The 12899-nt window shown below is 38.8% G+C and overlaps 1 protein-coding gene and 1 long non-coding RNA gene across 47 annotated transcripts in view; one reads left to right on the top strand and one right to left on the bottom strand.

Moving 5' to 3' along the window:
• Positions 1–4867: 4867 nt before the first annotated feature.
• Positions 4868–8370, top strand: LOC137470447 (uncharacterized). The gene is made up of 2 exons (XR_010997067.1): positions 4868–5419; positions 5501–8370. It is a non-coding gene; the product is annotated as an uncharacterized lncRNA (long non-coding RNA).
• Positions 8106–12899, bottom strand: part of RIMS1 (regulating synaptic membrane exocytosis 1) — a 296320-nt gene continuing 291526 nt past the window's right edge. For all 46 annotated transcript variants that reach the window (XM_068183776.1, XM_068183805.1, XM_068183804.1 and 43 more), the window contains 4 exons: positions 12295–12407; positions 9764–9865; positions 8965–9104; positions 8106–8574 (listed from right to left, as the gene is read on the bottom strand). In XM_068183776.1, the coding sequence (XP_068039877.1) occupies positions 8356–8574; positions 8965–9104; positions 9764–9865; positions 12295–12407 (574 nt within the window). In that variant the 3' untranslated portion in view covers positions 8106–8355. The remainder of the gene's footprint in view (positions 8575–8964; positions 9105–9763; positions 9866–12294; positions 12408–12899) is intronic.

Genomic DNA, 12899 nt, shown 5'->3' with positions numbered 1-12899 from the left:
CTCCGAGTGCGTTTCCCCGAGCAGATTCACGTCTCCACGTTGCTAACAGTACTTGCAAGGCCTGGGCTGGGCAGCCCGTGGCGGCGGATTTTCCCTCCCGCTGCCCCTCAGCCACCCCAGGGCCACCTGGGCTGTTGCAGCCCAGAGCCCTGCTCTGCGGCTGCGCTGCTGGAGCCGCGGATTTCCAGGAGGTGCCGGCGTTTGCTCTTGCTAGGGCGTTTGCGTTATGAAAATAAAAAATGAAGGGCTCATCCGCGAGCCAGGCGATGTCCTCCTGTCAGACAGAGGCTGTCACCTCTGCCGTGGCTGCACGGATCGTTGCCTCCTTGAAAGGCAGATGAAGCCCTATGCTTTGCATAGCTGGAATGGCTGGCTGGCCTCCTGCTTTGGGTGTTGTCACCAGAAGAGCCTTGCCACACTGTGTGCGCTATGTGTGTCAGGCACCTTTTGTCACAAAAGCACTTTGGGTTCGGCTTCATTGAAATCACTGGCCAAGTTCCAGGTTCTACAGCACAGACAAAGCAAATAGAGAGTCCATAAAAATTCACAGTGTGCATGAGATACGTGAGGGGAGGAAATAGTGGGATTAAACCAGCCGTGAGAGCAGCCATGTACAAACTGAAGAGCAGCCCCAGAGAGATGAGGTATTCAGCAGTCCTCCTCTGACTTCCTCCATTTGCTCTCACTCTCTGAAGAAATGTAAATGTTGTCAAATACAACAGGTATTCTTTGGAGACAACAAGATTCAGCTCTGAGCTGATATCACACAAAAAAAACAAATGATGGGAGAACAAGACTAAGATGAATGCTGGTGTTGGGAGGTTGTGGGGGAGATACCCACATAAAGAACAAAGAGAAAAGATTAAGCCCTGCCATGGTGACATCTCTCTCTCCTCCTTTACATTTTGGGGTTTGTTTTATGGAAGTATGATTTAAGAATGGCATAACAGACATCTAACAAAGAAGCCAGCATGTATAGTGGAGCTGAAGCTTTATATGGATAGCACAGCAGCAACGTCTGGTGCAGCAGGAATTTAATTCTGTTCTGAGCTCCCCAACAAAAGAAAATTTGATGTACATCTTCCCTCTGTCTTTTTGTGCACATGATGAATAAAAAAGGCCTGAGGGTTGCATTATTTGTTTTTAATATGAATGGCTGGTCTGTTCCACCAATATAGGCTTTGGGAGCAAGTGAGCTGCTGGCATCACTGGAGCAGAACAACTGAAAGCTGAGTCCAGGCACCAAACTCCACTAGACTTTGCCTCACAGTTTTGCAAGAGCAATGATTGAAAAGGGCAAGAGGAGTGAATAAGAAAATTTCTTACATTTTTTAGAAGAGCAGATACTGTACTTCAGCTGTCTCACAAATCTCAGGGCCTTTTTCCTACCAGATAAAAAGAAGCAAAAGAGGTCAACAAGCCACTCTCAAGCTGCCTGTGAGAAGCTTGTTGATGCTTCCTGTTCCTAGCAATTACAGACTTTATGTGCCTTTTGAGACTAGGTACAGAGCAACTCAGAAGATTATTTGTGCCATCAACTTACTTCTTCCGTCCTGGTTAACTCCTAGAGAGTCATCTGTCAGAAAGTAAAACAGAATCACAGAATCAACTAGGTTGGAAAAGTCCTTTGAGATCATGAAGTCCAACCTGTGACCTAACAACACTTGTCAACTAGCAGTGCACTAACAGTATCTTTTTAACAGCCCTGCTGTTTCCGATACCAAAGCAGTGAAGTTGGGCCAAGTCCCTTGATCCTTCAGGAAGATGTGCACTGCACCTATAAGGCTTCAAGGAGTGGCACTTCCTTTTGAGGCTTTCAATCAAAAAGAGAGGGGCCAAGCAATTATGCCATAAGTTTTTCTCTGGGTCTCCCTTTTTGGTCCCCCCAGGTGAACAGAGGCACCATTTCTGTTCCTTCCTTTCTCCCCTTCTATGCTTCCCAAGCTTCTGCTCTGCTTTCCGTAGGGACCTGTTTCTGACTTACTGGTTTACCCATCACAGAGCACCCGGCTTCTTTAACATTGTATTATGAACCTTTATCAGAGCCGATGCAAGAAAATCTCTTATACAACATAGAACTTGAGATTAAATATACCCACCTTGACATCCCCTTAAAGTTAATCTCACAGGCAGTGCATGTGTCAGACCATCTGCAAAGAAAAAAGCGTGGCCAAGCTGTACATGAAAACTGCTCCATTAGAAAAAGCTGCCTCTGTTAGAAAAGGCTGCTAACAGACATCCAGTCCTTCTGACCTGTAGTATGAGGGATACCTGGGGACTCATTCCAAATCTGGATGTTCTCTATCTGATTCAGAGCTGCATTCTCAGGCCTTCAAAATTCTAAGAAAGTATTTTTGCATGTTTTTTAAGAATTTATTTTTTATTTTAATTGCTTTTTTTTTTTTTTTTTTTTTGTGTGTGTGTGTGTGTGTGTGTGTGTGTGTGTGTGTTTTGCCATTCCTATGCACTCAAGGGTTGAAGGGTTGCTAACTTAATCTCAGACCTTGTCTGTCACTCTGGAAGAAATGCATCCCTTTCTAAAACTGGAGGATGCTGTTTGTGGGCTCTTTATTTTGCTGCAGCTTTAACAGACAGCAGTCCAAGTATAATGCTGCTGCTGGCTTTGACTTCTAACTTTGCTCAGTAACTAATATTTAGAAAACATTTCCCTCTAAGCTATCTCTCTCTCTCTGAATTAGATAGCATTAGATTTTTTTGTTCTTACATGTCAGTGTAGTATTTCTATGTTTTTCCCTCTGAGTGGACACTCTTTCTGCAGCATGCAAATACAGTTATCAAACAGACTTTAAAAGAAATCTTTTTGGTATATACTGTAACATTTAATTGAATTGCCATTTTATAATATTTGCTGAATTTGAAAATCTCAATTTTTGGTTTAAATTGCATGACAAGTGTTCTTAAAATATCTAGGATTGTCTTACTGCCCTCTGCATGAGCTTTTTCTAAATGGAATTATTATTCTGCCTTCTATAATCACTGGTCTAGCATAGACATGGGCATCTTGGTTCTTTGATGACCTGCTGCAATGAAGCAGCCTAGGCCAGTCAGACCAGACAACGGGAAGGTGCTGGAAATGGGGAGGTGATAGTGCTGCTGTACTTCCGGAAGACCAGGACTCTGGAACATGAGACATCATGTCTATTAAAAATTCTTTGTATAGGTGTTGGCATAAAGGAAAAAAAATTCAGCGTCTTGCTTTGGCTCAGGAACTTTTATTTGGCTGTAGCTGAAATAGGGTGACAAGGTTCAATACAGAAGATATCAATACAGAAGATATCCCTTCCTGATACTTGTCAGTGTAAACAATGCTTTTGGAGCCAGGAGAGGATGACATCTTCTTGTGTCATTTATATCCATGAGGACCTCAAAAATGCTTTTTGAATATTTATATTCTGCTCTGTCTGTATTTATGCAATATCTCTGAAATGGGGAATTACACCTACCCCCATTTAATTAATCACAAAATGATGAGTGCAGAAACCCGTGACTAGGTTCTCAAAGTCACACAGTATATCTCACTGATATAAATGAGAAGGAAATGTGAAAAAAAGACTCAGTCTTCACTGAAATTAATGATTTCAGACTTAGTGAAAATTCACACAGAGGGTGATACCACACAGCCTTTCACTACAGACCACTGCTTAACCATGTGGGCCACTATTGATTTGTAACTGCATTTTGGCAGGGCTCTGAAGCTGTAGACATGTTGAAAGTAATCAGAATAAATAATTCTGAGTTGCCCAATGAGCATTCTAATAATGAGCTCCTGCTCATCACCTTTTGAAGGCAATTTTTCCAGAGGCAATCTAAAAATTTCTGTGCAAATCTTAGGTGTCACTCTTCTAGCAGCAAGCAGCTGAAACCTCCAAAAAACTTGGCTCTTGAGAATGCAGTTCTTATACTACCAGAGGTAAACATACAGCTGTATATTTATCTTATCTGAATTTCTGTATTGGTAAACTGCAGTCTACAGATTTTGACAACTTTATGCCTTTTCCCTCAGTACCTTCTAAGACATTTTGACTTGGCAAGGCAGAATGTATAAGGTTTTACGTCCCAATTCAAAACTATGGCTTCAAAACATACAAAAGACTAGAAAATACCTAACTAAGGAGCATTTCATTAGACCAGGGTCTGCAGCTGAATCATTAGCATCACCTAGAAGGCATTTTCCCCTCCTGTCTCTGCACCCAAGAGGGGAGTTTGGATCACAAAATTTGGAAGACTATTTGATCTGTGCGACATGCCTGCCACACACAGCCTCTTTCATAAGCATGGTTTTTAACTACTAGAATACATGGTCATTCCTGCAGACACTGAGAAAATTCATACATGACCTGTGCATTTTCTTCTTCTCCTAGAGAGTAGTCAATGGACTGGAAGAAGTATTGAGACTCTACTCTTAATAGTTGCTAGAAGAGTTTTTAATCACTTACAACAACCAGAGTGCTCATCACCTGGCTTGAGAAAGAAATCTCATCCTTTGACAACAGTAAACTTTCTTGCAGATTGCTTTCTGTTATGCTTGCAGAATTATAATAGGGTATGATGGAATGACTGTTTGGGGCTTTAAAGGAAGACTGCTGTGACTTTCTTTGTTTAAGGCAATAGAAGAGTAGAAATCCTGTAACTCTTTTTCCTTGAGTTAAGTGGGCTGTAGATAGTGGAGTAAATGACTACCCAGGACCTGCAAACAGACAACTTCATAGAGGACAAGTTACAGGCTATAAGTAAAACCTTGGAGGAGACAGGACAGCCACTGAAAACCCTCTCTGAGCTTGTCTTCTTTGTATCTTCTGTAACCCATATCTGGGTTGAACTTGGCTTCTGAGAAAACAGGCATGTAATTTTTCTGTGAATTATGAAAATATGAGGTCATGAAGCTCTGTTTTTTCCTATCTACTCAGAGCAGTTCTAATGCAAAGGCCAAAAGCTTCTTCCTCTGCCCACAAAGAGGGACATAAATTTGCATTTGAATATAAAATTTAGAACATTTACTTATCACAAAGAAAAGAATTGTGTGATTATATGACAGGGATTACGAGTTTAATAATCTTTTCTCTTCCCCTGCATGACATATATATAAGGCAGTACTGCATTCTTAAGGGAAAACCAAGAGGGAACTTCAGCTGATTTATTTATGCATTATAATCCCAACACTCAGCAACGAGTTTTTAAAAGATAGCAGTCCCTGGGAAAGGAGTCCAGCACAAAATTTGTCTGACCTAGAGTGCTCTACTATGTCATTCCTAAAATCTTGGCATTTACGATCTCTGTTCATCAGACACACCATAAATGAAATAGTTTAGCATGTTCTTTTGCTGCTATATTTTCTGTCCTCTAGGGGGAGATCAGCAATGCTGGACTTCATTTATTTCTCAGGATCAGAAAGGAAAAGGTGCCCTAGACATAGTGGTCAAAGTGGTCAAAGTGGGAGATCAGCAATGCTGGACTTCATTTATTTCTCAGGATCAGAAAGGAAAAGGTGTCCTAGACACAGTGGTCAAAGTAATGAGATTAATAAAGTTGAGGACTTTTTGCAACAGAATGAAAAAATCTGTATTTAAACAGATCGCTCCCACCACACAGAATAACATGCCTTTTGTTCAGAGATTTACCATGTTTAATTAGTCATTTTTCAGTATCTTAACCATGTATTCAGTTAAATAAAGCAATAAACAAAAGTGTTCAAAGTGAGGCAATACTGTTTTTATGTTATTATTAAATTGTGATCAGATATCTGTGGGACATGGAAAACTAAAAATAAGTACATAATCTTTTCTTCTCTAGCAAAATTTTAGTGCCAAATTCTGCTCTCAGGTAAAATTTTGTAAAGCATTGTTCCTAACAGCATCACAATAGAAGGGCATGTGCATGGTTTTAAAAAGTGCCAAAGGTCAGTAGTTGTTCTTGTATCTTAAAGGCTCAGCACACATCAAGTGGAGCCGTGGAGCCCTGGTGCCTGACTTGTATCATCTCGCTGCCCTACTACATGCAGCCACAGCATCATTCCTCTCCAACAAACTGATTTGATTTAATGAAATAATTTGGCTATTTTTTTTTAAATTCAAGTTGCCTGTTTCAACAAATGAGAGCACAATTTGGCTGCTTTCTCAGGGAAAAGGAAGCCAACCAAACATGACTTTCACCAGGCCTCAGTTTTTGGCCCCAGATTTCAACATACACTATTACAGCAATCAAAAGAACCATAGAAATTACTTATTTTACTGTTCCTTAACACGTATCACACAGTCCTGCAGCAAGCAGAATCACAGATGAACCTCAGAACATACAGAGAGCACAACTACTACACTGGACATGAAAAGGAAATTTTATTAAACATGTTTACATAACATGAGTTGGAAGTTCATTTAAAAGCACAGGGGAGTGTTAAGACAAGTGGTCAAAATAGAAAGATACTATCGAATTATAGCTAGTTGGTTTTGTCCACTAAGACAGAACAGGATCTAGTAGTAGTGCACCAATGCTTGAGTTCTTCCTGCTCAGCAGGTCGAGCAGTAACCAATCTGTGCCCTATGGAAAGATGGGCAGAATAATTCCCATGTGTTGAGTAATAATAAATAGTTCACTTGGTGCAGGCAGTATGTCTATGAATTAAAACCTAGTGTGTACACAGTTTCTACATGTGTTACAGCCCCACAGTAGGAATCTACACCAAAATAGTTATTAGAAGGAATTTGGTCCGTACTACATCACGTTTTCCATAGGGTAAAAAATAAAGTCCATCTATAGACATTTAGCACCAGACCCACAGACCTAGCCTGGCTAAAACCTGCAAAATGTCTATAAGAAAAATGGATGGCTTAGATTTCTTGGTTACTTCAGTATAGTAATTACGAGCAAACTGTACAAGTACATGCAACATACAAGCTGGCCTATGTGGAACTAACATACATTATTAAATAACCTTTTTCATCTCTTTTTACAAAACGTGCATGCAGCTTTGAACAGTTCCAAGTCATGCTGCTCTATTTGTGTGATCACAAAATTGAATGGCCTGTAAAAGGAGGGGAAACATATCAATGCACCTGCAGGAATCTGCAGTTCTTTGCACATTTACAGAATATCACAAGGGATTTCAAGGCCAAGAAGAACTCAAATGAATAAAAAGCAAATTGAAATTTGATTTTTTTTTCTCCAAAAAGTAAGATATCTTGCGTTAAAAAATCAAGCCTTGTGCTTGCATCAATCTCAAAGAAATGTAAACTAAAATTTGGTAAAAACATTAGTAAGTGCAGAATATTTCAACTGGAATCTCCAGTGAAACATTGAACAACTCATACCATGCTCTATCCAGGGCAGACAGGTGCGTCTGAAGCGACACACATCAGAGAAGCCTGGGTACAGCTGAAAGTGTCATATGCTCAATTCATTCCTGGTCAGCATTTTGGGAAGTCAAATATACATTTATACACAGAAACGTAAGTATTTCCTCTCCAATTCTAGGAGGAAAATTGCATTACCAGTAACATATTCAATGTCAAAATTAAGACTAAAGCTGCTTTATACCAGTCCCCAGCAGTAGTTGCAGAATTCTTCAAAATTCTTCCATGCAAAACATCATAAACAGAAAAGTTATTATATATATATATAATGCAAACATATCTGCTTTTTACAAAGAAAAAGTGGCACTGTGATGATTTTTATTTTTAAGAATATAACTTAGATTGGTCATTTGTTCTGGGTTCCCATGTGAAAGACTTGTAAGTACCAGAACTGAGGAAAGATTTGAACTCACTGGAATTGTAACTGTGGCTGTTGAACACTTTAACGATGCTTACAGAGATATGCTTCAGCCCTTTTTTGTTTGGTTTAGAAAAAGAAAGGAAGGGTCTCTGTTAGCATTGTGAGGACTTCTACAAAACTAGCAGAATCACGTGGCAAAAAACTAGTGGAAATGACAAGTACAGAAAAACTGCTGAAACACCAGGAAGGTAACACTGCTTGAGGGCTCTCTCAAAATGTGAAAAAACAACATTGTTAACAGAGTGAGAGCTTCCAGTTTGGGTCATCTTTGACTTAGGTCGAATCTAAATGTCTCTCTCTTTTTTCTTTTTCCTTTCTTTTTTCTTTTTTTTTTTTTTTTTTTAATCATCATAAGCATCAGTGGTAGCTGCTAATAGATTAGCTGTATGTGATATACCTTTGTTCTGTCAATTTAAGCCATCTCTCAACAGACAGACATATGTTTGGATAACTACTACAAGCAAAAACGGAAGTGATTGTCTTTCTCCAACAGTGTTTCTTGACCATGTGAATATCTGGTTCCAATTGTTATCCTGGGTGATGTTTTTGAATAGACAGCACCTGCTACTATGATCTAATGCAGGGAGGCCCAGTGGAACTTTCCAGAGATGACTGGGAAGCCCTACGTGTCAGGGGAGTCAATGTTGGATCCACTAGCGATGAAGGTGGAAATAATTTATACCAGCCTATTACCACGCTGGACAGATCCAGTTCCTCCAGAAGGATCTGGGCAACTCCCATGAAGCATTTGTGGTCCATTCGGCCATAGTCTCCCCAGACTATTACCTGGAACAACATAAAATTAAGGTTCATGATTGTCCCCAAATCCATGCTTATACAGGGTTATATACTTAAACATGTGCTTATGTATGTTTGCTCTTGCTATTATTTGTGTTAGCATAAGGAAAATGTTATTCTCAAGAGTGAATGACTGCTTCCCTTTCATGGGAAAACCTCATGGCAGGACAGGAACGAGAGTCAACAAAAGAGAAATGTTTAATGCAGTAAGACATTTTTGAAGTCTGAAACCACAAGCCACAAGGATGTCTGTAATGGTATTTATAAAATGAAATGCTTAGTGAGTTGGAATGGATTTACACATACTGATTAAATTTAAGTAAACATGCAAGTGATTCCCTAAATGACAGCCTAAAATGGGATTAAGAAAAAACTGACCTGAAGGACTTTACCCTGTGGACTTTCCTCAAAAACCAGTGTCTGTTGGTACAGAGGATCAAGTGTCTTCCTTGCAATTCTTGTCTTCTTCTTAGCTATACATGCTCCATTTTCCAGTAAATACACTTTAACATATGGAGCTGCAAACAGAACATCAAGAATGTTATGTTTGGACTTACAGTGCATATCTGAAATGGAGGACAAATGCCTTAAAAGGAAGCAGAGTAGAAAGAAAATATAAAATTTTCATTTTATGTAATCTGAATACAATTATATTCATAAAAAAGATGACACAGCCCACAAGAAATCAATTTGATTTTTATAAACTCTCAATGTAATGATCTAAGATGTTACTAACAACACTTCTTGTCAGTCATTTTAAAAACATTTTCTTTTTCCAGGAGTTTGCTGTCACTGACAGCTATTCTGGATTCTCTGTGATTGCTTAGGGGTCAGAGATGGTTCAAAGCAAAAGGAATCTTTAAGACTCTGCCACTCCAATGACACAGACACGAATTGCTCTTTCATCTTTAGCTCCTAAAGAGATTGCAAAGTACCATTTTCACTAAATGTTATTTAAAAAAACTGTTCCAGGTGTTACAATAAGCAGTGGCTGGGGTATTGATTCTAAATCTCCTCTAATAATTGTTTCTATAAATCACTAGTGCTTCAACAAATGTCCTTATAAAATGATACAGTATTATTACAATATACTTTATGTAAATTATTGACACTGACAGTAACACTAGCACAAGTTGCTCCCTTCTTGAAGCATTGTTGTGTACAGTTTTTTCCATACCTGGGGTAGATTTGGAGCCAGGTTTTTGTGTGAGGCCACGGGCTCTAATGACCTCTACTTCTAACTGGCCTTTTTTATCCACCATTCCAATCTGGATGTCACCTGAGAGGGAGAAGAAAGAAGCCCACATTTTAGAGAAGCATAACAGCACAGGAGATAAGGTATAAAAGTGAGAAAGAGAAAGACTAGTTTTATATTATTCTTCTGTATTACTGTGCTTGTTGTGTCTCCTGATGATCCCTTTACCTTCTCCATCCTTAAACAAGGACTAAATAATATATATTTAGGGGGCATGGTTCCCTCTCTTGGTATACAGTTCATACCAGCTAAAAAGAGGTATTTTGTCTTCAAAAGTCTCCACCAAGCACACAGGTGACAATTTTTCCATTTTTATCAATATTCCACACACATTTTTGGTGGGACTAAAATGTCACAACATGTTAAAAAAAGAAACTGCTTTCATTTCTAAACACTCAAACTTGTTTCCTTGCCTGAGTTTAGACAAATGACATTTCCTGCAGAAAAAGGAAAGGCTTACTCTGAGACCAAGCACTGTTCTGATCTAGATCAATAAAATACTAGGGCAGTAAACTAAGTACTGACGCTCAAAACATTGTATCTCTATGCTTTCATATGTCATGGAATCAGTTGAGTAGAAGTCTAACTTAGATTAAAATAGATTAAAATAGGCCATTTAGAATAAAAAATGCACGGAGCGGCTACATGACACTTGAGCAAATAAATGAACTTCATCCATGAAATACTTGAATACTTATATATTTGATATGTAAGCTCTGATTGTCTAAAAAAATCACAAATAGCTGATCCTGAACTATAGAATTTGGAGTCTGGATTTAGAGAAACAGCATTTTGAAATTAATTGGGCGTGAGATTTTCACATTTCTCTAACAGCATATTAAAGCAGTGTATATACCTTGGTATATGAGGTATGACAGAACAGCAACAAAGACTTTTTTATCAATTAAACTTTGCTTGAATAAAAATAGTCATGGTTTGAACTAAAAATAGTTCAGAGGAAAATTCTAACAAGCCTTTTTAAGAGCACATCTCTGTCTCTCATATCCAAAATAAAACATGCAACAGATAACCAGAAGGGGGAGTGATAATCCAAACATCTTCAAATCATCACTAATGAAAGAATACCACAGATCAGATCTTCTAAAAATTGTTTAAAAACACGGTGGAGTGCTTTTAGTGGGCCTAAACTTGAGCCTATAGTAGATGGAGTTCTAAAAAAAGTCAAAATGAATGTTTTATTCAAGTTATCTGCAGAAAAATCCTAAGTTGCAAACCAAGAATAAAATAAAGAAACAGAAGAACTGTAGACACTTATATGTATGCCAATAAAGCAATTTAGATATTTATTGGACAATTAATCTCGTTAATACATTTTCTTCCAAAATATTAATAAATATGTTAATTTAATAAGTTTGATGTTTATGAATGCTTTAGTAGCAGTCATCTGGATTTATAGAGCAAGTTTTCCTTAGAGGGTCCTCAGAGCATTCTCAATATAGTTTTCCTTCTGCTCATAAGTTGGGAAGGGAACACTGTCTTTTGCAATTTTTTTTCTTTTTCTCTCTCCTGTTTCAGAGGTGTCTCAGTGTGGGAAATGAATTACTGGTTTACCAAGACTGTTGTATTGAAGCATTGGCCATTTGTAATTTCCACCAGGAGAAGGATTATTACAGTAGTGGATCAAGGACTCCTCAATTAGCATCCTAAAGCATGTTGAAGAAGTGCTCATATATAAGCCTGAAAAACTCCAACCCCAAATGTGTCCAAAGATACTTACACAGTCCTGCACTCTTGTACTCCTTACACAACTCATAAAGAAGCTACAGCTAATGATGCTAAAGGAAATTACAGACTGGTCTGGAAAATAGAGAAGATCACAGACAGCCCCCAGCAGCTGTTGTAGAAAAGGACTTTGTGTCTCTCATGACAAGCATTGGCTTTATCAATGACTGATTATTGGTCATCACAGATGTTTCCAGAAGTTTCACTTTCTGGAGTGAGACGAACTAAACTTGGAAAAGTGCAGTTTGGCCTTATCAGTGACTGATTACTGGTCATCACAAATGTTTCCAGAAGTTTCACTTTCTGGAGTGAGATGAACTAAACTTGGAAAAGTGCAGTTTGGCCAGAAACCCTCTGTCACATCCAATATATTCTGTGTCAAGTAAATATGAACTCTAAACAGTTGAGATTTTGCAGCAAGCTATGACTGGTAAAGCCACAGTCATTTTGTGAAGCCACAAATTTTGTTTGTAAAACTCCTATCTTCAAATTGGAAATAAGATTAGCCAGTACCTCAAATGGAGCAAATAGTTTCTCACCCCACTTTGGATGCTGCCTGATAGGAACACCAGTGACTTCAGATAGGACCTTCATGTTGACAGTGAAGGAAGACACTTGGTAAAAGTCCTTTTGGTGCTGTAGTCTGGCAGTGTGTGCATTAGTTAATTGTCCTATTATTCATTTAACAGAGGAGAACATATCATTCTTACCCATGGCAGGGGTTGCTAGTGTTTGTCGGCCCACTAACTGTGCAGGTCCCAGTCCATCGAGGAAATCGCTGAACTGACTGTCAGCGCCCAGCCGTACTCCAGGAAATATTAAGCTGAAACAAAATAGAAGATGGTTAGCATAAGAACAGGATCAATTTCTGTCATCCTACAGTATTTACCTCAAAAGTACTACTATACTAGGCAAGCAGCTCAGGATGCACAACCACAAATCATTCTGCAGTGTCAGGAATGAGATGTTTCCCATGGACCCCAAAGCAGTGTAGAGAAACTCTGCACATCAGCTTGAAGTAGTCCATAAAATAGGTCTTGCTAAGGAGGTCTTCAGGAGCAGTGAAGAGCTTGATAGGTAAATAGACTAAGAATGACCTTGTATGAGAAAGCATAAAAAGCTTCATGAAATTTCATAGCCTATTCTTCATTAGTGAGTGTGCGATTTACATTGATCCAAACCTTGTCTGCATCAGTTAGAACAAACAGGGAAAACAGATGTATACACTAAATTAATCTGATTGCTCCAGCTGTTTAATGAAGCAGTAAACTGGCAGGTAGTAGCAGTAGTGGTGATTAGAGGTAAACCTAACGCC

The sequence above is a fragment of the Anomalospiza imberbis genome, chromosome 3, assembly GCF_031753505.1.
Source record: "Anomalospiza imberbis isolate Cuckoo-Finch-1a 21T00152 chromosome 3, ASM3175350v1, whole genome shotgun sequence".
Lineage (NCBI taxonomy): Eukaryota > Metazoa > Chordata > Aves > Passeriformes > Viduidae > Anomalospiza > Anomalospiza imberbis.
The sequence above is the reverse complement of the archived record's forward strand: the minus strand, read 5'-3'. Positions and strand labels throughout refer to the sequence as shown.